Below are 27,891 nucleotides of genomic sequence, written 5' to 3'. Positions count from 1 at the left end.
CTCATAGAGTTGTGTAAGGATTAAATGAGTTAATACATGTAAAGTAAGTGTTCAATAAATATTAGCTATTCATATTATTACATAAAAGGTAAGTATCATTTAATACACTACCTGAATTTTTTTTTTAGAGAGAGGGAGAGTGTGGGAGCATATGAGGGATTTTGGAGGGGGCCAGAGGGAGGGAGAAAATCTTAAGCAGGCTCCACAGCCAGCGCAGAACCTGACATGAGGCTTGATCTCGTGACCCTGAGATCACCACCTGAGCCAAAATCAAGAGTTGGATGCTTAACCAACTGAACCACCCAGGCACCCCTACACTATCTGAATTTTTACTTAAAAATTGCCTGAATATATATATATATATATATATATATATATATATATATATATATAGCCTGTCTCTCCAGCTGGACTGAAACAACTATTCATGGACTTCCTCATCTTTTTTCTTTTTCCTTCATTTTTTTTTCTGATGGTTGCTACAGTTCTCAATAGAGCACTGAACACATTGCAAACACTTCAATATTTGTTGAAATAAACTAAATAGAACTTGTTATATAAAGTGACCATCCCTAAGACGTGAAAATCCCTATTTTAAAAAGCCTCTCCTGTATCTCCTCTGAATCATTTTGCCTATTACATTACTTTTACTTGTTTTCAGAGCCCTGTTAAAATTCTTGTTTTTCCAATACTCAGCTGTAAATTTTTGATTTTTATTGATCAAACAAAAAATTGATTAAATTTGCAATTTCTTGTAAACCTAAAATATGCAGCTTATGCCCCATAATGCCTAACCTTTAACTTTAGAAGTACCTAAAATACTTTTCACATAATTGGGGGATTAAATATAAAAAATACTATAAGTTACCACATTGACTCTGAACAGACAGTGGCTCTTTTCGCTCTCTCTCTTTTTTCTTTAGCAAGCTCTATGCCCAGCGTGGGGCTTGAACTCATGACCCTGAGATTAAGAGTAGCATGCTCTACCAACTGAGCCAGCCAGGCGCCCCAAACCTAAAACTTTTTAAAGCATTGCTTTACCTATCTCAATCACCCAGAACTTTTAAAACATTCATGCATAGACATAAACTATGTTCTTCTTTGGAAGGATACTCAAAGTATAATATTTACTTTTAACTCAACAGTCACACATTTTAGGCCAAAAATCTGACTGGATTCAAGCCCTGCTCCTTCTTTCACAATCTCATAAAGCAGAATTTGCTTGAAAGTTTAAAAAAAAAAAAAAAGAAAGAAAGAAAAAGAAAAAATGAGAAGACATTTCAACCTTGGAACTTAGAACTTCAGGCCTAGATCTAGTTCTTTAAACTAGTCCAAATGGGTTTTCTGCATGTCTCACTTTTGCCATCCCTAGGCACATTCTATTTTCTGTCGCTTAAGAAGCCATCAGGTCTATTTTAATCTCAGCAGATTCTAGTGGAGATTCCAAAGATGCCACTCTTCTTTTAAAATCCAGGCTGTCCACTGTGGATTTTATAACACCAGAAAGAAGGGGAAGGCTGCCAATGTCTCAATGTCATCTGACTTCTATGTCAACAGCTATTCTCCAGATGATTTTTAGCAACTTAAATATGATTTGGAACCTTGTCTTTTCTATGGTTTTATTAAAAGTGGAAAAGTTCCTGCTGCCGACAAGACAAGCTATTTTCCAAACAGTCTGCTATCGTCTGGTAAAAGAATTAAGAAATCTAGAAAACTACTGCTGCTCTTTGTCCATCTTATATGACTATGACTACCTGCCCCAGCTATACTGTGGACAGCTTTTTATTTTTATTTGTTTTAAAATGCTATAATATAGTTTCAGAGGAAAAAAAAAGTTGAATACAAAAATTTAAACCAACATAATTTTAGGAAGTAAAAGAACTAAGAGAGCAGGAGATGATACTTCCTGCATTTTTTCCTCAATGTACCTTAATACTGAAAAGAGTAACAGTAAAATCCACTGAAACAAGAGAAAAAACTGATCAGTTCTTGATGTGTAATGACTTATAGTTTTGACTATGTGAAACAATACATGTACAAAACAACCTGATACTATTGATCTACCCAGAAGAGATTTCCATAACAGTTGTCTCTGGCGTTCCCTTTTTTTTTTTTTTTTTAAGATTTTATTTATTTGACAGAGAGAGAGACAGCGAGAGAAGGAACACAAGCAGGGGGAGTGGGAGAGGGAGAAGCAGGCTTCCCCGCCCAGCAGGGAGCCTGATGTGGGTCTCGATCCCAGGATCCCGGGATCATGACCTGAGCCGAAGGCAGACACTTAACAACTGAGTCACCCAGGCACCCCTGGCATTCCCTATTTACCAAAACTTCTTATATGCCATGACTGCCCAATATAACAACTGTGATTCCTAACTGGGAAATACAGCTGCCAATGCAAAATGAATTATAGAAGGAAAGAAAAAGGAATAACAGCGTTTTCTACCATTTTTTAGCAGAAGAAATGACTGGATAACCCAAAGTGGAACAAAAAGTAATTAAGGTTCAGATGGTTGGGCGTCTGCCTTCGGCTCGGGTCATGGTCCCGGGGTCCTGGGATCGAGTCTCGCATCGGGCTCCCTGCTCCTTGGGAGCCTGCTTCTCCCTCTGCTTCTCTCTCTCTCTCTCTCTCCGTCTCTCATGAATAAATAAATAAAATCTTAAAAAAATATATTTTAAAAAAGTAATTAAGGTTAGGTCTGCAGTTATAGAGGCTTTAACAGGGTCACTAGCAAGAGTTGGTCACTCTGTATACTACACAAAGGCCACACTGGCCAATGAGACAAGTCAGGGCAGAAATCCAGCCCATATCCTGGGCCTGCATCTTCTAGGAGGAAGGTGAACCTTTTTCTTATCACAAAAGTGCCCTTTCCAAGGGGCTACATAGGACTTTTTCTAAATCAAAGGTTTCGTGTTGGTGAAGTCCTGGACTGAGAAATCCAAGCTGATAAGATGTAACTTAAATACAAAAGACGCAAAGGCAAGGAGCAGGAATTTCTCGTTTCTGGCACCCCAACGATTTTCATTACGTTGCTTTCAGCTCTGAACCTATTTTGACTAACAGTAGTCTATAGTATTATTAAACATTTTGAAATTAAGAGTATGAGCCTTAAAACATTAGAGGAAATTACTAATCCAAATTTTTTATATGTTCTGCAATTTGTACCCTGTATATTTAGAAGTCTGAGTAGTCAAATGAAGCCTGTAATTCATGTCACCCCCTAAAAATAAACCCTCGGGGAGTTTATTCTCCAACCACAGTGATTCTGCATGAAAGGAAAAGGAGAAGGTCTTAGAGGGTCAACTCTGGGTTGTTTGACATTTGACTCAAGATCATAGGTTGAGGTATTTCCTCTTGCTGCCAAGCTCTTTCAATACTGCTAAATGTTCTATCTGGCCACTTATCAAAAGAGAAGAATAACATCTCCCTAGTGGTCAGGAGGTCCCATTTTACAGTTTTCCTATTCTCTGCCAGAGAATTTGTGCAGTCAGTACTAGTGTGGAAAAACCTCTAATTTTTCCTATAGGATGTGCCACTCTCTCAATGAAATCCTCTGCATAAAGGGGCACCTGGGTGGCTCAGTCGGTTAGGCATATGCTTTTGGCTCGGGTCATGATCACAGGGTCCTGGGATCGAGTCCCGCATCAGGCTCCCTGCACAGGGAGCCTACTTCTCCCTCTGCCTCTGCCTCTCTCTCTCTCTCTCTCTCTGTCTCTCATGAATAAATGAATAAAATCTTTAAAAAAAAGATGAATAAAATATTTAAACTTAACCAGTCAACACTTTCATAGTCTCCTGCAAACACATAAATTTGATTATGACTTCTTATAATTCTCAGTGGCTCCCTTTTGCCTAAAGGTACAAAACAAGGACTTTCATGATTTATCTCCTGCCCACTATTCTTGATTCACTTCTCACCACTCTCCTACGTATTCTGTATTCCCAAGACCTAACAGGCTTAATTTATGGTGTTTGCTCTGCTTGAAATGCCCCTTTCTCAAATGATCTTTCTTCAAGTGTCACACCTGTGAAGACTTCCTTGAGCCCCCAGATGAATAATCTATGCTTTTCTTTGGTGTTTTTGTAGCACTTTCTAAACACATTATTATAGTATTTACTCCACTGTGCTATATAATTTTTTAATGCCTACATAGACTCTGTGTTGCTTAAAAGCAAGGATGAAATCTTCATCCTTATTTCTCCAGTGCCTTATTTCTGACATATATTGGGCAATCAAATGTTTGCTAAATAAATACTTGAGACCTAAGATCCTAGGAGTTCATTCTGTTCAAAAAACAGATTATAATGAGGCCGAAACACGTATCTGAAACATGCAAAGCAATACTGCAAAACTATAAAAATTCCTGGTTTGTTTTTAAGGGCTAAATTTGTTCCTACACATCAGTATGAAAGAATCTCAAAGTTCTTTGCTCAGCCAAAAAAACAATATTTATCAAACTCATGGCTTCAGATTTGCCTGCTAATACAGCTATTGCAAATACACACTACTCTTTATAGAAAACATAAGCAAACTATGAAGCCCAATTAATTTTAGAATAAATCTAATTACAGTGTAATTAACAAGCCTGAACTGAATTTCCATAAACTGTTATCACCTAGAGGCACCTGGATGGCTCAGTTGCTTAAGTGTCTAACTTTGGCTCAGGTCATGATCTTGCCTGGGATAGAGCCCCACATCAGGCTCCCTGCTCAGTGGGGAGTCTGCTTTTCCCTCTCCCTCCAACCCTCCCCCAACTCGTGCTCTCTCTCTCAAGTAAATAAAATCTTTAAAAAAAAGCATATCAACTAAATTATGTCCCCAAGAAACTGCTAGGAAGCTTCATTTGTTGTTAATCAGATTTAATTTTATACTAGTATTAAATTCAGCAATTTGGTCCAGTCCTAATAGCCTAAGCAAAGTGAGTAAAGAATAATATTAATCCTGAATGTGCTGTTACTGAAATAAACTACCAAACCACGTAATAATGCATACCCTGCATGATAATAACAGAAGTCTCCTAAAGTATAAATCATTCCTTGATGTTAGGTTTTAATCCCATAGTCTACCAATCTCACTAGTTGTTGTGACCAACTAAAGTCTAATTTTTCCCAAAAGAATTAATAACACAAATTCCTGTTCAATATGAAAGATAAATATACTTTTATTGTGCAATATTTGATATGTACAAAAATTATATATGTAGCATAGATGTATATTTTGAATCAAAATAGTACAATTTTTTTAAAGATGTCTTTATTTTAGAGAGAGAGAGCAAGAGAGCATGTGCATAAATGGGGGTAGGGACAGAGGGAGAGAATCTCCAGCAGACTGCCCTGAACGCAGAGCCAGACAGTGGGCTGATCCCACAACCTGTGAGATCATGACCTGAGCTGAAACCAAGTTTTGGATGCTCAACCGACTAAGCCACCCAGGTGCCCCAATACAACAAACATTTGTAAATCTACCATCCATTTACAGCCACTCTTCAAAGTTTACAAAATTATTTACTTAAAAGGAAAAATAATGTAGTCATGAAGTACTATACATATCTTCTTACCTGATACTCATAATATGTATATGCGTTTCCAAATGAATTTAAAACACACTCAGATATTTCAGCAAAAACAAACAGTAGCAGATAACCAAAGATAACCACATGTCCCAAACCACATCTGTTTACTTTCAAGTTCTTATCTTAGGCTCTTAAACAGGCCAAGGGCACTTCAGTTGGGAAGTACAAAAAAGAATGGAGGTGGGAAGGAAAAGTTAAAAGAAGGATCTTATGCTTTGTGGAAGGAGTTTAGACTGAGTCTTATGAAATAGCTCAATACTGAGGCATATACTAACCTATATTGCTCTCTAATTGCTTCATAAAAATAAGTCTTAAATGGCCAGTCATACCAGAGGCAACCTGAAGACGGGGACTTTACTCCTTATTTCATCTGAATACCATCACATATAAGGCAAAGAGTAAAGTTAAATAAATAGTACCGAGTTGATTTTTAAGCAATCGTTTGCCTTCACAGTCTTCACGCGTCCCTGCCAACCCATCAACACTTCTGTACCTTACTGGGGAGCCACGGCAACAGGGGCACAGTGTTTGATTCTGTGTGGCAGGACAGCTAACTCATAGTCCTTTCTACATAGCTCTCTTCAGAGGCAGAAAGAACCATAAGAATCTACCCAAAGTAGTAAGACGGGCGGTGGGGGAAGGGGAGGGTGTGTAAAAGAAGAAGAGAAAAAGAAAAAGAAAGCAAGTGTTGAGAAGAAAGAAATAAAAATAAATGTTATCATTCATAGGTATGTATTCCAGATAAAAATTCCAAAAGAAATTATAACAAGTTATTGGTGGCAGAAATAATAACAGTTCAGAAGGGTTGTTGATAATATTCAAATACAAATATCAGGAACATTTTAGATAATGACAAGAAAAAAAATCAGTAAATGTAAATTTTAAAAATATACCATGTACAATGATAACTAAACTATAAGGGCTCTAGGAATGAAAATATGTAAGACCTTTATGAAAGAAATTATAAAAAGTTATGAAAAACATAAAAGACTTAAAGAAATGAAGAGCCATACCATGTTTCTAGATGGAAACATTAATGTTATGAAGATAAATTCTCCCACAAGCTGACCTATAAATGCAATGTAATAATCAAAATCCCAAGAGAGGTTTTCATGAAACTTGACAAGATGTCCTAAGAACTTCACATAGAAAAGCGAAGGGCTAAGAATAGCAAAGCAATTCTTAAAAAAGAACACAGTGAATGGACTCACCCTGCCAGGTGTCAAGACTTATAATAAAACTAAATAAAGCTACAGTAAAGAAAACACTGTGAAACCAAGGCAGGGACAGACAGACTAATAGAACAGTCCACAAAAGACACACAACACATAAGACAACTTGACATAGGACAGGGGCATTTCAAATCATTAAGAAAAAGATATATTATGCATTGAATGGTGCTGAGGCAACAATTTATTCAAATGTTAAAAAAATAGTAATAATATAGGTTTAAAAAATCAGCTCCTGGCAGACTAAACACCTAAATATAAAAAACAAAACTTCAGAGAACTTCTGGAGAAGACTGTGGAGTAGAAGGAGCCTAGGCTTACCTTGTTCCACAAATACCCCTAGATAACACCCACATCAATGTAAATAACCCAGAAAATGACCGAACACTGGCAGAACAGACTCTCCATAACTAAACATAGAGAAAAGACCACACCAAAGACAAGAGAATTTACAACAAAGCTATGGTAGTCAAAACAGAATGGTGCTGGCACAAAAACAGACAGAACAGAAGAGAAAATCCACAATTATATGGCCAATTAATCTTTGACAAAGCAGGAAAGACTATCCAATGGAAAAAAGTCTCTCCAACAAATGGTGTTCAGAAAACTGGAGAGCTATATGCAAAAGAATAAAATTAGACCACTTTCTTAGACCATACACAAAAATAAACTCAAATGGGTTAAGGACCTAAATGTGAGACCTGACACCATAAAAACCCTAGAAGAGAACACAGTAAATTGTCTGACATAAGCCATAGCAACATTTTTCTAGATATGCCTCCTGAGGCAAGGGAAACAAAAGCAAAAATAAGCTATCGGGACTACATCAAAATAAAAAGTCTCTGCACCACAAAGAGAACAACCAACAAAACCAAAAACAACCGAATGAGTGGGAGAAGATATTTGCAAATGACATATCCAATAAAGGGGTACTATCCAAATATATAAAGAACTTATACAACTCAACACCAAAAAACAGATGAGCCAATTAAAGATGGGTAGAAGATATGAACAGACATTTCTCCAAAGAAGACATCTAGATGGCCAACACACACATGAAAAGATGCTCAACATCACTCATCATCAAGGAAATGCAAATCAAAACCAAAATAAGATATCACCTCACATCTGCCAAAATGGTTAAAATCAAAAACACAAGAAACAACAAGTGTTGGCAAGGATGTGGGAAAAAAGGAACCCTCATGCTCTGTTGGTGGGAATGCAAACTGGTGCTGCCACTGTGGGAAACAGTATGGAGGTTCCTCAAAAAATTAAAAATAGAACTGCCCCATGATTCAGTAATTCCACTACTGAGTATTTACCCGAAGAATATGATAACACTAATTTGAAAAGATATACGCACCCCTATATTTAGTGCAGCATTATTTACAATAGCCAAATTATGGAAGCAGGCCAACTGTCCATTGACAGATGAATGGATAAAGAAGATGTGGTATATATATATATACACAGTGAAATATACTCAACCATAAAAAAGAGAAATCTTGCCATTTGCAACAACATGGATGAATCTAGAGGGTATAAAGCTAAATAAGTCAGAGAGAGACAAATACATACAATTTCACTCATGTTGGAATTTAAGAAACATACAAACAAAAAAGAGACAAACCAAAAAGCTGACTCTTAACTACAGAGAACTGATGGTTACCAGAGGGTAGGTGGGCGGAGGGATGGGTGAAACAGGGAAAGGGGATTAAGAGCACACTTATCATGATGACCACTGAGTCATGTACAGAATTGCTAAATCACTACATTGTACGTCTGAAACCAATATAACACTGTATATTAAAATTTAAAAAAAAACTTTAAAACTTGCCAAACAAAATACAAAACAATTCTCTTTATATCTTCTAAACAATACACAAAAAGTACAAATCATAAAGGAAAGATGATAAATGTGGTAAAATTAAAATTAATGATAAGTTTATCATTTATATATCACTTGAAAGACCTCTTAAACAGAAATGCACATGAGAATTATCTACTAAACTATGAAATACCAATGTATTTCACAATCCAAACCCCAAAGTTTCAAATTCAATAGATCTGGAGCAGAGCCTAGGAATCCATGTTGTTGAAAAACTACAGAGGTAATTCTGATAAACATTTTGTTAAGACCCTCAGACCAAAGTGAGGGTGATACAGTGAAGCCACAGTATCAGGCATTGAAAAGAAGAGAATTAACTATTCCATCTGCCCACAAGGAGTTTATGGTCTGATATAAGAGACTGGATATGTACATAAATAACTGTAATTGGGACACCTAGGTGGCTTAGTCAGTTAAGCGTCTGCCTTCAGCTCAGGTCATGGTCCCAGGGTCCTGGGATCGAGCCCCACATCGGGCTCCCTGCTCAGCGGGAGCCTGCTTCTCCCTCTCCCTCTGCCTGCCACTTCCCCTGCTTGTGTGCTCTCTCTCTCTGACAAATAAATGAATAAAATCTTTTTAAAAAATTGTAATTTACTGTCAAAAATAACCAATTCCACAGAGAAAACCATTAAACGTCCCACAATTTCATATTTCAGATGCGACTTCCACTCCCATCTTCTTCCAGGAAGAAGTTATACAGGATTAACACGTTAAGTTATTCTCTTCACCTCTCTATTTGCTCCTCCCTATAGGAAGAGTAACTTAGCTAATGCTGAGAACCTGAATGCCATTAAACAGAAGTAAATGGGAAAAAGTCATTGTTCACTGCATGGCTCTTGGTGTACATTAGTGTTTGTTCTCTCTCAAGTCTTTTAGAGAAAGGTCTAGGTCTGCAAACCCATCACTTTGGTGCTGGATCGCACTCTCCTGAGCTGGACAGAGTGTTTGCAGGGATTATAAGGCAGGCAGGGAATTCTTATGCAACTGGCTAAGTGTGCTAGGCATTTTCTCTGCATTCTCAGCTTTTCTCCAGAGAATTTTTTTGAGGGGAAGGGAGGACAGTGTAGGAAGCCTTACCACATTTTCCAATCCAGACATTAGCAAAAAAAGTTCCAAATAAAGTTAAAACTATTGTTTAATCAATATCAGGCTCTTTTTGTGTTCTCAGTTTATTCAGAAATCAGAGAGACAGAGGAGTTTTTAAATGGTATCACTAAGAACAACAAATATTATTATGGAACAGAGAAAGCTATGAGAGGTTTCCTCCGGCTGAAAAAGCAGAGAAGGATGAACGGAGGAAGTAGTTTTGAACAGAGTTATATTCTATAGGCAGAAAAAAAATGCTTCGGAGCATGTTGAATTATGCAAAGGAACAGTATCAGAAAAAGAATGCAAAAAGAAAAAGAAGAAAAATTTACTAAAAACCTGAAGTTGATTATATGACTAAAATCTTAGAGAAGAATTTCAGTTCTGGAAGAGACTTTGTTCAGTTTGGCTGGAGTATATGGGAGAGAGATGGGAGCTCTGCACCAAGAGGATAACTCTAGAAACAAGGTACACATGTACCAATGCGAGAGAGACCAGAAGAAGGAATCTAATCAGGAGATTACTAAATCCAAGCAAACTTTAATGAGGGTGCAGAGAAAAGAGAATGAATGAGAACTATATCATGGAGGCAGAATCAAGAGAATTTGCTAAATAATTATACATGCTAACAAAAAGTATCTCCATTACTGTTTTTTGTTTTTCTCCTATGCATATGTCAAGATCAGGAATCAAAGAAAGCCAGTAATTTTAGCTATATCTAGAATAAATACTTTTGCAAAGTATTTGTCCTTCAGGATGACATTTTCTTTTCTAACACAAAGAAAAAGTATATTTATAAAGAGTATCTTCTTTACTTTCTCAAATAAATTATTTTTTAAGTTTATTTATTTTTAGTAATCTCTACACTCAAGGTGGGGCTCGAGCTACAACCCTGAGATCAACAGTTGCATGCTCTTCCAACTGAGCCAGTCAGATGCCCCTCAAACAAATAGCTTTATTTTTTTTAGATTTTATTTATGTATTTGTGAGAGAGAGTGCATGCATGAGCAGGGGGGAGGGGCAGAGGGAGAGGGAAAAGCAGATTCCCCACTAAGCAAGGAGCCCAATGCAGGACTCGATCCCAGGACCCTGGGATCATGACCTGAGCCAAAGGCAGATGCTTAACCGACTGAGTCACCCAGGTGCCTCAAACAAGTAACTTTAAACATGACTTAAATACCTTGTTTCAGGAAATGCAAATTTAAGTTACCACTTTAACATGAGAAAAATCAAATTAATTCCCAGAAACAATGAATCTTGTCTGGAGAATATGAGTGAACAATATCCCTTAAAACAAGTTATGAACATGTGACACCAATCTACCTGTAACCACGCAACTTTAAAATAATCTTAGAACAGGCCTCATGGGGCGTCTCGGTGGCTCAGTCAGTTGAGCGGTTGAGCATCTGCCTTTGCTCAGGTCATGATCCCAGAGTCCCAGGATCAAGCCCCAGCTTGGACTGCCCAATCGGCAGGGAGTCTGCTTCTCCCTCTGCCCTTCACCTCGCTTGTGCTCTCTCTCACTCCCTCTCAAATAAATAAATATAATCTTAAAAAAAAGGCCTCATAAAAATGCTAGACTATAATATGAATAGATAACAAGTGTTTACCATGTACCTATACTAAAATGATACATGTTAAAAGAGGCAAACCAGAAAAAAAAAAAAAAAAGAGGCAAACCAGAAAACAGACTCTTAACTATAGAGAACAAACTGAGGGTCGGTGGAGGGGAGGTGGGCAGGGAATAGGTTAAATGGGTGATGGGTATTAAGGAGGGCACTTGTGATGAGCACTGGGTATTGTGATGAATCACTAAATTCTACACCTGAAACTAATATTACACTGTATGTCAACTAACCAGAATTTAAATAAAAACTTAAAGGAAAAAAATCAAATAAATAATAAAATGATATAGTTATCTCACTCAATCTTCACAATTCTATGAAGTTGATCCTAATAGAGTCCTCCATCTTACTTATGAAGAAGCTGAGTCTAAGAAAGGTCAGGGCTTGCCTAGGTTTCTTAGCTACTAAGAGTCCTAGAGCCGGGACCTGAACCCATGTTTACCTCCAGAGCCTATGTTCTTAATCATTAAGCTATACTGTCTATAATTGAAATCATATTGGATTATTTTGGTTTGTACCTTCAAAAATTACAATAACTAAATGATAATTTAACAATTTTCTGAAAAACTACGTATAAACATAATGCTTACGGATGCTGTTAGCTGGAAGAACTTAAACACTAACGGAAATTTACACTGTTATTTCAAGTCTGTGCATCATATCCATGCTCTCACTCTGAGTTACAGTAGCAGGTGTATACAAAACATGCCAGAAAAAAAAATGTAGTGACCTAAATTTAACTTCCAGGGCTAGGAGTAGCACAGAATGGCATTTGTGAGTCATAGGCTTTTAATATGTAGATATAATGTGCTGCCCTCTAGTGATTTCAATTCCTTGCATTTAACACTGAACAGTCTCAATAAGTAAAACATTTTTTTATTAGAGAATTCAAATCTTCATTTCATTTTATAGTCGGAGTAATAGAACAAATAATTATCATTTAAGCCCCAAGCAAACTTTTGATGTGTAAGAGCAAATATAGAAATACAGCTGACCCTTAAACAATATGAATGTTAGGGGCGCCAACTCCCACGCAGTTGAAAACCTGAATATAACTTTTGACTCCCCCGAAACTTAACAAATAGGCTATTGTTGACCAGAAGCCTTACTGATAATATAAACAGTTGATTAACACATATTTTGTATATGTATTTTATACTGTATTTTTATAATAAAATAACCTAGAGAAAAGAAAATGTTAAGAAAATCATAAGAGAAAATACATTTACAGTACTACACCATATTTACTAAAAAAGATCTATGTATAAGTGGACCTGAGCAGTTCAAACCTGTATTGTTCAAGGGTCAACTGTACATCCAATAATGATTTACTAATTCAGAATGGTTAAGGAAATACCAGGACAGAACACTGCAAAAGATGAATTAGAGAATAAAGAGTGGTTATATTTTATGCAAGGAATTCATGCCTTAAAACCCTGCCTAATTCAAAGTTATTTTCCTACAGGAAGAAATATAAGAGGGGTTGAAGTAGATCACAGCAACTGTGCTGTATTTCTTTTTTCAAGCATAGTTTTAAAGCACAGTAAATGACTATAATAAAAACATTTTTTAAAGAACGCTTTTAAAACATTTGTAGTATTTGTAGGAAGTTTTTTGTAATGCTATCCCTTTCCAAATATCAAAAGTATTTCCTATTTTAACACAGATGACAGCTTGGCTTAGGAGTACATTAGTGGTTGTAACTTTATTTAAGATTTTATTTATTTATTTAAAGAGAGAAAGAGCAGGGGGAGGGGAAAAGGGAGAGGGAGAGAGAATTTCAAGCAGATTCCAGGCTGAGCACAAAGCCCGATGCAGGGCTCAACCCCAGGACCCCGAGATCACAACCTGAGCTGAAACCAAGAGTCAGCCGCTTAACCGACTGAGCCACCCAGGTGCCTCAAAGGTTGTGATTTTAGCCAAGTTGCCAGAAGTTTTTAATTTTTAAAATAAAAGTGTGCTCTTGCTTTAATTCTGCTAGTGCCAATATTTCCAGCATGCTCAGTACTAAATTAACAGCAAGAATATCAGCAGTTATTGACCTTTTCAGTGCTTTTAAAATTTAATGACCACTTGGATGACAATATTACAAAATATAAAAAAGGCTCTAAACTTAACAACAGAAGTAATAATAATAGCAGAATCACTAAAACCACCTGCAGAAGTTTCTGTGCCGATAAACGTTAGTATGGTTCATAGGGCATTTATAAAGGATAGTTAGTATTTCCAGTTACCAGCTGAAGTGACACCACCTATAGCAAACAGTTTATAATTCACCAGGCCCAAAGCTTTGAAACTAAGTGATTCTTGATGAATTTTTAAAAAGTTTTTGGGATTTGCATTATTCAAAATTTTTAGTATAAAGTGATGTTGTGCACTAATTCAAATTCATGAAAACTTACTTAAAATTAGCTTAAAAAGGGGGCGCCTGGGTGGCTCAGTCAGTTAAGCATCTGCCTCCGGCTCCAGTCATGATACCAGGGTCCTGGGATTGAGTCCCACATCGGGCTCACCACTTGGAGATAAGCCTGGTTCTACCTTTCCCTCTGCCACTCCCCGTTTGTGCACATCCTCTCTGTCAAATAAATAAAATCTTTAAAAAAAATTAGCTTAAAACAACCATACTGTATTTTTTTTTAAAGATTTTATTTATTTATGTGACAGAGAGAGACAGCGAGAGAGGGTGCACAAGCGGGGCCGGAGGGGAGCTGGAGAGGGAGAAGCAAGCTCTCTTCGGAGCAGGGAGCCTGATATGGGGCTCAATCCCAGGACGCTGGGATCACGACCTGAGCCGAAGGCAGACGCTTAACCGACTGAGCCACCCAGGCACCCCAACCATACCGTATTTTTAATAGCTTTACTGATATATAATTTACATATCATAAATCTCCCCCTTTCTAAATGTAAAACTCAGGGGTTCCTGGGTGGATCAGTCAATGAAGCATCTGACTTTGGCTCAGATCATAGTCTCAGGGTCCTGGGATCAGGCTCCATGCTCAGTGGAGAGTCTGCTTGTCCCTCTGCCCCCCGCCCCCCACTTGTGCTCTCTCTCTCTCAAATAAAATCTTTAAATAGATAAATAAACAAATGTACAATTCAATGACTTCTAGTAAATGTATAGAGTTGTGCAACCATTATCATAATCCAATGCTAGAATCATACTATGTGTTTTTTCAACTGTTATTAACTTCACCTACCTAAAGTAACCAAATAATTCATAATGCCAACAACTCAAAAGTTTTTGGATCTGTTATCTTTAAAAAAGAGAATAGATTTAATTCACTTTTAATTAACACTGTTATCTAAAAAGAGAAACGCTAAACATACTGAAAGAATCGTGCTGAGGAGGAATTAAACTGTCCTCCTCGTAATATTGTCTACAGTGTTAACTTGGCAGACTACTATAGATAGTGCAGATGTAAAATTAAATAGAGTCCCTGTTTATATTTTGAACTCCAAATTAGTGAAATAAGTTTTGCTGAGGTTCTATGTAGTCAATAAAACCTGACATGTGACTTCTAAAACTAAGATGATTTACAAGTGAGTATAAAGACTTATACCTGTCTCTCTCATTCTCTCTCAAATAAATAAATAAAATCATTAAAAAAAAATAGAAGGGGCGCCTGGGCGGCTCAGTTGGTTAAGCGACTGCCTTCAGCACAGGTCATGATCCTAGAGTCCCAGGATCGAGTCCCACATCGGGCTCCCTGCTCAGCAGGGAGTCTGCTTCTCCCTCTGACCCTCCCCCCTCATGTGCTCTCCCTCTCATGCTCTCTCTCAAATAAATAAATAAAATCTTAAAAAAAAAAGACTTAATGGCAAATACTCGCCTACAAAATAGCTCAGTATCAGCAATATTTCCCCAAAAATGTGAATTGATATTAGCCTTTTTTTTAGAGGGGGAGTAGGAGGACGGGCACAGGGAGAGGGAGAGAGAGAATCTTAAGCAGGCTCAATCTCACAACTCTGAGGTCATGACCTGAGCCAAAATTGGATGCTTAACCGACTGAGCCACCCAGGCGTCCTCATATTAGTCTCTTAAAAAAAAAAAATTTACATTTTCCTAAATTAATGGTTAAGTATATAAATACACACTCATTTTGGCATGATATATAAATAAGTATTCCATGATCTTTTTGTGATCAAGATGAAAAAATGTCAAAGTAGAATCAGTTGAATTTATTGCTCGTTGAACAACAGTGTCTTGATAATTCTTAGCGACATAAGGCAACTTGAAAGTATCATACCTCAGATCCCTGGCTCTGGCTTTGCCCACTTTAAGATGTGATATTGTGATGTGATAATATATATTCAATCCCAATTCCTGACAAAGAGCTCCTAAAACTCTTAGGATCTCCTAAGTGATGGGGGTGAGGGGAGCATCTTTGTTATTCATAATAATCTCCTATCACAACCACACCAGAATTTATGCTAATGAGTGACTTCTGGAGGTGGGGGATGGTTGCCAAGGGACCAACCATACGACTAGAAGGCTGGAATTTTCGGCTCCAAACCCAATCCCTGAGGGGAAAAGAGCTGAGGATCACATTAATCAGCAATGGTCAATGATTTAATCAATCATGCCTCCATAATGGAGTCTCCATAAAAACCCTAAACTAGGGTTCAGAGAGCTGTCAGGTTAGAGAACACATCAAGGTATTGGGAGGCTTGGGGCACCTGGGTGGCTCAGGTCATGATCCCAGAGTCCTGGGATCGAGCCCCGCATTGGGCTCCCTGCTCCGGCGGGAAGCCTGTTTCTCCCTCTCCCGCTCCCCATGCTTGTGTTCCCTCTCTCGCTGTGTCTCTCTCTGTCAAATAAGTAAATAAAATGTTTGAAAAAAAAAAAGTATTGGGAGGCTTGTGCACCTGGAGAGGGCATAAAAGCCCTGGGCCTATTCCCCATACCTTGTCCTATGCATCTCTTCCATTTGTTCCTGAGTTAGCACCTTTTATAATAAACTGGTGATAGTAAGTAAAGTGTTTCCCTAAGTTCTGTGAGCTGTTCTAGCAAACTGTCAAACTTAAGGAGGGAACTGCAGAACTCCTGATTTACTGATGGTTTGTCAGAAGTCTGGGGAACCTGGACTTGTAATTGGCATGTGAGTGGAGGGCAGTCTTGTGAGGCAGGGCCCTTCATCTGTGGGGTCTGTGTAAACTCTGGAAAGTTAGTGTCAGAACTGAATTAAACTGTACGACATCCAGTTGATGTCTAAAGAGAACTGGAGAATTGCTTCATATGGGAAACACATATTTGGTGTCAGAAGTGTCGTGAGCAGAAGGTAACAAGCTTTCCTTTAAATATTTTGTGTTAATGGTTTCGATGAGAGCACTGATGACCAACTAGACCAAAGTGACCAAACTAGAGACTGATAGATGAAAGGGATATCAAATCAAAATCTAAATAAATGATCTTAACAATTCGGAATGATGACTCAGAAGTGACAATTTAGTAAGAATAATAAATATAACATCTAAAACTTGGGCCCAAAACAACTGCACAAGAATAAATGAGAGAAGATATAGCTTAACAACAAATCTAACAGTAACAAAGAACTTACAAGTTTTAGTAACTATAAGCTCAACATTAGCAATGTTTGAAAGCTAATGCAGTCCTTGGGCTCTGATTATAATGTCCAGAATTTCTACTTCAAGATAGTAGGGCATAGGCATTTACTTCTCCTTCTTCCCAAAGGCCCACTGAAAACGACAGAAAAGGGGCGCCTGGGTGGCTCAGTCAGTTAAACAGCTGCCTTCGGCTCAGGTCATGATCCCAGGGTCCTGGGATCAAGCCCCACGTCAGGCTCCCCGCTCAGCGGACAGCCTGCTTCTCCCTCTCCCTCTGCCTGCCGCTCTGCCTACTTGTGTTTTCTCTCTCTCTCTCTCTCTCTGTAAAATAAATAAATAAAATCTTTTTAAAAAATGACAAAAAAAAACTAATGGAAAAAATTATAGCATCACTGGACAGGAGGAAGATGATATCACTGGACAAGAAATTATATTTTTTTAAAGATTTTATTTTTTGGGCACCTGGGTGGCTCAGTTGGTTAAGCGACTGCCTTCGGCTCAGGTCATGATCCTGGAGTCCCGGGATCGGGTCCCGCATCTGCCTCTGACCCTCCCCCCTCTCATGTGCTCTCTCTCTCTCTCATTCTTGCTCTCTCAAGTAAGTAAATAAAATCTTTAAAAAAAAAAAAAGATTTTATTTTTAAGTAATCTCCACACCCAACATGGCACCTGAACTCACAACCTTGAGATCAAGAGTCACACACCCTACCAACTGAACCTGCCAGGCACCCAAGAAATTTTAAATACCTTGAAATTAGCAAATATAGGAATAAGGTAAAATAAGAACATCAAAAAACCCACAGTCTTCCTGAGTGTCCCAGAGAAGTTCCAAATTCCAACCCAATAAACACTGTTACCCTATACCTAGCACTTTTTATGTATTATTTCATTTAATCCTCATAATTATTTTGAAAATAGGTATTATATGCCCATTTCTCAGATAAGGAGGCTGAGGTTTAGACAAGTTATATAATCACACAGCTTTTAAATGGTGAAGCCAGGAATTGAACCCATTTAGTGTGAATCTGGATTCTGCTTTCGGTTATTATGGAGATACAGGCCAAAGGGCACTCCATTAGAGTAATCATTAAAATACTATACTAAATTCAGCTGCTACTGGGGGCCCTGGCTAGCTCAGCTGGAAGAGCATGCAACTCTTGATCTCAGGGTCATGAAGTCGAGACCCACATGGGATGTAGAGATTACTAAATAAATAAATAGAAACTTTAAATTCAGCTGGCACTATCTCCCTCAGGTAAGAATAGTAGCTCTCTTCTTTTGTCCTTGGATTAAATCTTGATAACTTCCTTCTACAAAATGAGTGTATATGTCTAGAGTGCCTAGGGGGCCTGAGAGAGGAAGAAAGATGCAAGAGTTAATCTCAGATCCTCACACACATATGGAAGAAGGAAAAATTTTTTAAGGAAAGGAAGATCCACATTAAATAAATACCACCACAGGGACGCCCGAATGGCTCAGTTAAGCGTCCAACTCTTGGTTTCAGCTCAGGCCATGATCTCAGGGTCATGAGATCAAGCCCCATGTTGGGCTCTTCACTCAGCACGGAGTCTGCTTGGGATTCTTTTCTCTTCCTCTCCCTTCCCCTCTGCCCTTCCCCCATCCCATTCATGCATCTGCACACCCTCTCTCTCTCTCTCAAATAAATAAATAAAATCTTTTTAATAAATAAATACTGGGGTACCTGGGTGGCTCAGTCGGTTAAGCGTCTGCCTTCGGCTCGGGTCATGATCTCAGGGTCCTGGGATCGAGCCCCCAAGTCGGGCTCCCTGCTTAGCAGGGAGTCTGCTTCTCCCTTCCCCTCTGCTCCTCCCCCTACTCATGCTCTCTCTCTCATAAATAAATCAAATCTTTAAAAAATATAAATAAATAAATAAATAAATTACTTACTACCACAAGAAATGTTTCCTTTCTTTAGCAGCTGTGGGGTTTCCAGGCTGCTTGCTCCAAGATTATATCTCCTAAAGGGAACTTTGCCAGTAGGCATACCCTGCTCACAGAGTTCACAGTCAATCATCCCATTCAAGGAAGGTATCTGTCTTATAAAGTAGTGAGGGAATCTAGCGTGGTGGTTCGGAATATGAACTCTGAAGTTAGCCTGCCTGGGTCCAAATATGGGTTCTGTCATTTAATAGCCATGCAACTCTAGGGAAATTACTATCTCCTTTCCTCTTTCCCCATCTGAAAAATGAGGATGATAACTTTATTTATCTTATATTAAGTTGTTGTGAAGATTAAGTGAGATAATTTTCACTCAGTGTAGTACCTCAGGGAAAGAAGAAACTACAATGTATGTAAGTGCTCAGCAAAGGGCCCTGCACATGGTAATATGCAAGCAATTGCAGGTGTTAGTTATTAAGTACAGGACAGAGGGGAAAGGAGATAAATTAAATGACTGCTGAGAAATCTTCTAACCTTGAAAACCTATCAAATTCTTAAGAAAAAAAAATATAATTTCATCAAATAAGACAAAGCAAATTCCGAAACAGTGAAGTATTCACTGAAATCGGATCAATACTTGGTTTAAATTCACTCCTGAACCTCTGAAGTTATTTATTAACATCTTTATTTATGACTATTAGCCATAAGTTGCCCCCAGGAATATACATTAAATGTGTAAAATGAATTTGGATTTAGAGAATAAGGAGAGCTAACTTACTTCTAAGCAATTCTGATCAGTATCAACTAACAGATATAACAGAGGTACTCTCCTACCAGAATCCTGACCATAGATTGAGTTGTTTCAGTCCAGAAGTTCAAAAATGGAAACTTTCAAAAAGAGAACAATTTCCAAAGAACTCCCAAGAAGGAACAAAATATAACAGCTTCATGTCAACTGGAATCCTCAGGGCAATAACAGGACAAGGCACTGCAGGAAAAAGCCAGTCAGCTTAGAAGCCAGTGACAGCCCAGGTTAAGATATGGGTTGGGTTGGGAATTTATTCCAAACCTAAGCTAACCAAATTTATGGATTGATTATGGGTTCCACTATAAAAATCCTATCCATTTAGAATTCCAAATTAACAATTTACTCAGAAACAACCTGAAGGCTCTAGAAATTAAGCCATCTGCCTAGGGGACTTCTTGTCCAGAACAATGTGAACCCAAAGCAGACCTTTTGGGGAAGCACCTAAGAAATCTTTATAACCTGATAACCTAAAAAAAAAATCAGAGATGGACTTTGCCAACCTCCATGGTCAGTGGAAAAAAGAAACTTTGGGCATGCTAAACAGAGCCAAATCTGAGACGCACATTACAAGAGTAACAAATACAAGAACTACACACCTACATGATCCTTACCATGAGGCTAGAAAGAAATTGTAGGTAGACAATTAGAACAGTGAGGGCAAAGCCTCCATTCCTAGAATTAGACATTAAGCCTTGGGGCTCTTTTCCTCTCCCCTCCTTACACTTATAATTTTTTCCTACTCCTTTTTCTTTGTGGTTTTCCTTGCCACTTAACTACTTTTCTATCTTTTTCAGTTGTTCCATTCCATTGTTACACTTGAATTCTTTTAGAATTCCTTCTCTCTGTCCTTTCTAAATGTCAATATAATAAGTTACAAAAGAAACCATGTAGAAAAAAACTATAAATATAAAAAGAAGGCTTTGAAAAATTCTATTTGTTGACATGACTACTGTCTACTTTTTTCCTGGCCTGTAACCTCCACATGTCAAAACATTATGCCTATGATAAGAACAGAGAAACTATTTAAAAATACTCAAACCTAATGAATAATTTTGTTGACAATATAGTATGAAAAAGGAAAGAGCAAATTAATACAAAGAGGCTTCATATAATACTATGACATATAGACAATAATTCTTTTAAGTTTTTTTTTAGTAATCTCTATACCCAACGTGGGGCTCGAACTCATGACCCTAAAGAGTCACACACTCCTCCAACTGAGCCAGCCAGGCACCCCTACACAGTAATTCTTAATTCTAATATGAATAAAATCTTTTACCTAAATAACAATTCCCCTCAAACCTAAAAAAAATACATTTTTACCAAAAAGAGATGCAATGTAATTTTGTCTTCATTCTTTGCAACATTTACAGACTTCAAGGAAGCAATTTAATCATTCATCCCTATGAAGACGTTACTTTAAGAAGTCTTTTCCAAAGTTCTTTTCTCTTGAAAATATAAAATAAAATGGTATATAATAATGTATGTCCTGACTGCTGATATGAAAAGCTAGCCTGCAGTTAAAATGGGGTCCAAGAAATAGAATCACTTAAAATATTTTAAATGTATGCCATGAGCTACATGCACATTTTTGAGATGTGTCTCTGTCCCATTTTTATATTATTGTTTCTTTTCTTTTTTTTTTAAAGATTTTATTTATTTATTTGAGAGAGAGAGAGAATGAGAGATAGCACAAGAGGGAAGAGGGTCAGAGGGAGAAGCAGACTCCCTGCTGAGCAGGGAGCCTGATGCGGGACTCGATCCCGGGACTCCAGGATCATGACCTGAGCCGAAGGCAGTTGCTTTACCAACTGAGCCACCCAGGTGCCCTATTATTGTTTATTTTCTTCCTCTCTCCAACACTTGGACTGGGATTCTTTCCCTTAGAATATAATTTTAAAACAAAGTCACAATCCTACCTATGGTAAGCATTTGACATTAAATCTTAAGGGCATTAAGTTCACTCTAGAAAAATAAAACTGAAAGAAAAAAACAGTAAATATGATAGAACCTTTTTCTCTTACTATTTTCTAAAAAATATGTAATCATATTAATACCCTTAAGCAAATGATTCCAAGAATATAAAAGAAAAAATTCACACATTTCATAAAAACCATATAAAATACCCATCTTACCGATATCATTAACAAGGGAATTAGAATCAGATGCCCCCAGGGTAGCCTCAAACTCCTCTTGGAGACGATATGCTCTTTGCAGCAGAGCTTCAAGTTTATGGATAAATTCAGTACTAATAATATCCTACAAGGAGAGAAAAAGTACACACAGCAAGTATTAGATTCAAACATTAAAATCCTCAATACCTTTCACTTAAATGAAAGGCCAGAGAAAGTGTGGAATGATGCGCAACGACTGTTGGGTGGTTATAGCGCTTGGTTCTAGCTGGGCCTTTGGCCAGGTCACCTCAGTTCTTAGGGATTCAGCTTCTCTATCTGTAAATTTAACGGTGGGACTCGATCAGGTGTTTTCAAAGTAAGATCCCTGACCAGCAGCATCAGTATCATCCGGGAAGTTGCTAGAAACACAAATTCTCAGGGCCTACCCCAGCCTCTGAATTAGAAACCCAAGTCTGTTTTAACAAGCCTTTCAGATGATTCTGATGCACTAGCCAAGATGATAAGTACCAGTCCAGTTCAAACTCTATGTGACTTTTATGAACATAATACCACTTAATTAAACATAAAGTATAAAACAGACTTTTAAAAATTCCTTTAGAAATCATATTAGCTTAATCCTACATATTCTTGGAAAATCAGGGAACTTGATTATGAATTGCAAATTTGGGATTTAATAATTCACGGAACAGAAAAAGCCCAATAAGACATACCCCCACATAATCCCAAGGGAGACAAAAAAAAAAGAAACAGTTGTATTAAATGCCACAAAAGTACACTGAATCAACATTAAACATTGCTCAATTCTTCCAATATTATAAAGGCCATTCTCAGATAAATCTTACATCTACACTTTCTTCGGCAATGGCATCTCCTGCACCCAATTTAATGGAACTACAGGCTTCATCCTCAGCCTGTCTATTTCGAAAGGTGAGAGCCTGCTCCCATCGACGCAATGCCTCTTCAAACAACTCCATACCTATGAATTAAGAACAGAATAGTTGTAAATAAGAAAAACCAATGCCAAAAGAAAATTATTATGGGCTAGAGTCTTTCTCATATAGTTATCAACAATGGCACAGTCTGACTATAATTTTGGCACTAAAGAATAATTTTATGTTCACCTCATTTCATAACAGAATTATAATTTCCCAATATATTCTAGGTCTATAGTTCTAGTCAACCAAAAATCAGAGAGAAATAACCAATATGCTTTCTTTTTTTTTTTAAGATTTTATTTATTTATTTGAGAGAGAGAGAGATAGCGAGAGCAGGAACACAAGTGGGGGAGGGGGGAGGTGGTGGTGAGAAGCAGGCTTCCTGCTGAGCAGGGAGCCCAATGTGGAGCTCGATTCCAGGACGCTGGGATCATGACCTAAGCCAAAGGCAGATGCTTAACCGGCTGAGCCACCCAGGCACCCCATAGAATAAAGTTTTTCCATCTTTTTTCCCAACAAAAGGTTTCTTAAACTACATGATACCAACTTGTTGATTTGGATGGATAAATTGCTCAGTTAAAAATCTACAAGACTGTTGGAAAACCCATCAAGGGTTACAGTTCAAGTAGAAATTCCATATCCCCTCGGCTAGACAGCTTTTATGGGGGGAAAAAAGGTGAGTATGTGCTTCTTTTTCTCCAAGTAAAAAAAAGTCTTACCAAAATAATTATGTACTTCAAACAAAACGAAAATATTTCAAAACTTTAATTTTTCTAGACATATAAAAGAAAAAGATCTTTAAAAGTTGCTTGATTTGGGGGTGACTGGATGGCTCAGTTAGTAAAGCATGCAACTCTTGATCTCAGGGTCATGAGTTCAAACCCCAGGTTGGGCATGGAACTACTTAAAATAAAAATAAATAGGGGTGCCTGGGTGGCTCAGTCAGTTAGGCATCTGACTTTTGGTTTCGGCTCAGGTCATGACCTCAGGGTCATGAGATCAAGCCCTGCATCAGTCTCTGCACTTTGTGCAGAGTCTATTTGAGGTTCTTTCTCCCTCTGCTCTACCCCTCCCACTGCTTTCTCTCTCTCTAAAATAAATAAGTAAATCTTTAAAAAGAAAAAAAAAAGAATCAACAAATCAGGTTAGATGAGTGTAGCAGATTGAATAATGGCCACCCAAAGATGTCAGGTCCTAGTCTCTGGAACCTGTAAATGTTACCTTACAAAGAAAAGGGGTCTTTGCAGATGTGATTAAATTAAGGAATTTAACATGGGGAGATTATTCTAGATTATTTGGTGGACCCTAGATCCAATCACAACTGTCCCAGTAAGAAGCAGAGGGAGATTTGGTACACAGAGAGGAGGTGATGATGGAAGGTACAGATTGGAGTCACATGGCCACAAGCCAGAAGCCATCAGAAGCCGGGAAGGGCAAGTAACAGATATTCCCCTAAGCCTCCAGAGGAAGCATAGCTCTAATGATACCTTGCTTCCAGCCCAGTGATGATTTTGGTGTTCTGGCCTCCAAAACTCTGACAGAATACATTTCTGCTGTTTAAATAACCAAGTTTGTGGTAATTTGTTAGAGCATCCTCCAGAAACTAATATAATAGGTTTTGTTATGTACACTAGATTCAACAGATATAAGAAATTTCAAAATTATGTTGCTTTCCTTAAAATAATTCATCATTCTTTAGTTTAAATGTGAGTATATCTTAAAACTTTTTTATGTTATTCCTACCCATCAAGTATAAGTTCTCAGGAGTGGTCACAGGAATATTAACAAGTTTAATATCATCTTCATCTGCTTTGTCCCAGGAGTTAGAATTGCCGCAAGCACAGCTATGACAAGAATTGACACTCTGGACCTAAAATTAAGATCGACAAAAGTTACTTCAAAATCTCTTTTGTGACACTATTTTGCCATCTTTTATATTTTTAAGTTATTTATATAAATCCTATTCCTGGTAAAACAACCCATGTAATTCCTACCTGAAGAAATAAATCTGATTATATTCAGCTAGGAGTCATAAGACCCTAAGAATTTTAAGCCTTTGTTTGCTCAATAATACACAAAGAGTATTTCAAACAAAAATCAGTTATTTCCAAAAAAAGTCAAGCAGTTATTTTTATAGTTTACTGTTTTATTAAGTATTTACTTATAAATTTTATCCACACTTACTTTGGTTTGAGGTAACTAGCTTATTTCCTTTTTAGAATTTATTAACAATGCCGATTCTCTGCTAAACAATAACTAAAATTGAAAAAGCCTCTATCATCTTCCCTTCTCTAGCAAGATGCACTGAGCCAATCATTTAGGTCACCTCTATGCAAATGACTACCTAGTCTCTACTTCCAGTTTTGTGTCCTTTTTAAATAAATCTAGGGGCGCCTGGGTGGCTCAGTCAGTTAAATGTCTGACTCATGATTTCAGCTCAGGTCATGATCTCATGGGTCATGAGATCAAGCCCTGTGTGGGGCTCCATGCTCAGCGGGAAGTCTGCTTGGGATTCTGTCTCTGCCCCTCTCCCCACTCATGGGCGCTCTCTCTTTCTCAAAACAAATAAATAAATCTTTTAAAAAATAAAAATAAAGAAATCTAGCCCTTTTTTCCATCTGGTGGAAATATTTGGTGATTCTACTCAGTTCTTCTGCTGACTATATCAAAAAGGAGCTCTGGGGGTGCCTGGGTGGCTCAGATGGTTAAGCAGGATCATGGGATCGAGTCCTGCATTGGGCTCCTTGCTCAGCGGGAAGCCTGCTTCTTCCTCTGCCTGCCGCTCCCCCGCTTGTGCTCTCTCTCTCTCTGACAAATAAATAAATAAAATCTAAAAAAAAAAAAAAAAAAAAAGGAGCTCTGTATCTTCCCAAAACAAAAACTTTTCCTCCTCTCAGGTTCACTAATAATACTTCCATCCCCATAATTTCCCAAACTAGAAAACAGAAAGTCATCTTTAACTTCTCTTCCCACACTTCTCATATCCAATTACCAAGTTTTATGGACCCTGTCCCCTCCTTTCCACATCTGTTCCTTGTTTGGGCACTCAGTAAAAGGCAGAAATCTGGGTCCATAGCTCTGGCACTGGAATGATGAGGTCAGCTTAGGCAAGTACAGTAAAGTGATTCTAAAGACTTTCTACTCAAATTTATCATGAAACCCCCTTTCTCTACTTAGTAGTTAAGAAGAACAGCTTCAACTTTCAGTTGAAAAGTTTCAAAACAGAGGCACTTGTCTGACAGATTATAGAGTAAATCCAGATTATAGAATGGGCATATATTTCATTATCCTGCTCAGTTTTAAAGAGGAACTAAAAGCCTGCAGGCCTTTGATCTAGATGTTCCTACCACAGAATAGCCTTTAAAAATTTAGTGTATTTTTAGGCACTTAAGAATGGGGCAGCTATATATTCCAACAAAATATAGAAGGTACAGAATATGGTGTTCAATAATTATTTAAAATAATGAATATACATGATGGTAGAGGCATACCCTCCCAGAAGTATGTATTTAAGAAATTACCAATGTTGTTTGTCTCTAAGGAAGAGAACCAAGAGGATCAGGGACACATTTATCACTATACATTTTTTTTTTGCCTCTTCTTTATTTAGTAGTAAATGTATATCCTACTTATTTAACAAATTTTTTAACTATATTAAATTTCACCAATACTAACTTTATTTCTCACTTGTCAATCAATACTATATTAATGCTCCAAAGAACAAGGTGAGAAACTCCACATTTGGCTTCAGCAAGCCACACACTTTTACCTACTCAGGCTCATCATTTTGTGACCTAGTACAAAGTCTGGCTGTTATCTTCCAGCTTTTTTGCAGAACATCTAGTTTTAAAGCAATACTTCCACATCAACACTATTCTACAGGATCCTGTGTGTCCACATCACTTACTCAAGAAAGTGGAACCAAACTGGCTGGTTATTCAGCAAAAGGAAAATTTTACTTGCTTTAAGAAAACGGACAAAACCAGATAATTTAAGATTCTTTCCATACTAAGAGCTATCTATAATTATATGACATTTAAACAAATAGATAATAGACACAAAAGTAGATCTATAAAATAATAAATTATTTTCGTTACTTACGGAGGCTAAACTCTGTGCAGAACCTGAGTATTTACTGAAAAGTCCTCCATTAGCATAGTTACAAGACTGAGATCCTTTGTCTTTGGCAGAACTTAAAGATAATGTCAAATTCTGTCTACTACTGGAACAACTTGAACCTACCAAACAAATATATCAATAATATTAGAAGTATTAGTCCAATGATAAATTTCAGGTAAAATCTCAGTAAAAGTTTACATTATATTCATTCAGAAAGCTTCTAATTTTAAAAGTCACCTCACTCAATTGTGTAAATTATTAAATGTACACCATTATTAAAATCTACATCTCTTCACAACTGCTTTTAACACTGCTAAATTCTGCTTCTTTAAGAATAAAATATTCACCTAATTAATTAGAGCAATATTTGACTGATCTATTGTAATCAGTATAAAAATACTGGCAACTAGGGGTGCCTGCCTGGCTCAGTTAGTGGAGCATGTAACTCTTGATCTTGGGTTTATGAGTTCAAGTTCCATGTTGGGTGCAGAGATTAATTAAAAATAAAATCTTTAAAAAAAATACTGGCAATTATGGACCTTCAAGTTATAAATTTAACAAAATAGGGGCGCCTGGGTGGCTCAGTCGTTAGGTGTCTGCCTTCGGCTCAGGTCATGATCCCGGGGTCCTGGGATCGAGCCCCGCATCTGGCTCCCTGCTCAGCGGGAGGCCTGCTTCTCCCTCTGCCTCTCCCTCTGCTTCTGTTCCCTCTCTTGCTGTGTCTCTCTGTCAAATAAATAAATAAAATCTTTAAAAAATAAAAAAATAGGGCGCCTGGGTGGCTCAGTTGGTTAAGCAACTGCCTTCGGCTCAGGTCATGATCCTGGAGTCCCGGGATCGAGTCCCATATCAGGCTCCCTGCTCGGCGGGGAGTCTGCTTCTCCCTCTGACCCTCTTCCCTCTTGTGCTCTCTGTCTCTCATTCTCTCTCTCTCAAATAAATAAATAAAATCTTTAAAAAAAAATAAAAACAAAAAATAAATAAATAAATTTAACAAAATATAAGCACTTCCTTTCCTGAGAATTAAAATA

General features: G+C 37.6%; 1 protein-coding gene across 7 annotated transcripts in view; it reads right to left on the bottom strand.

Annotated features, from left to right (window-relative positions):
- Positions 1-27,891, bottom strand: part of MIGA1 (mitoguardin 1) — a 91,677-nt gene that overhangs the window by 45,295 nt on the left and 18,491 nt on the right. For all 7 annotated transcript variants that reach the window (XR_003524196.2, XR_003524197.2, XM_027619024.2 and 4 more), the window contains exons 4-7: positions 26,843-26,979; positions 24,485-24,611; positions 22,649-22,782; positions 21,807-21,930 (exon numbers count right to left, since the gene is read on the bottom strand). Coding sequence is in view for 5 of the 7 variants with exons in the window: in XM_027619024.2 (XP_027474825.1) it covers positions 21,807-21,930; positions 22,649-22,782; positions 24,485-24,611; positions 26,843-26,979 (522 nt within the window). In the remaining 2 variants the exon portion in view is untranslated. The remainder of the gene's footprint in view (positions 1-21,806; positions 21,931-22,648; positions 22,783-24,484; positions 24,612-26,842; positions 26,980-27,891) is intronic.

The sequence above is a fragment of the Zalophus californianus genome, chromosome 4 (assembly GCF_009762305.2).
Source record: "Zalophus californianus isolate mZalCal1 chromosome 4, mZalCal1.pri.v2, whole genome shotgun sequence".
NCBI classification, from domain to species: domain Eukaryota; kingdom Metazoa; phylum Chordata; class Mammalia; order Carnivora; family Otariidae; genus Zalophus; species Zalophus californianus.
This window is presented reverse-complemented; position numbering and strand designations above follow the sequence as displayed.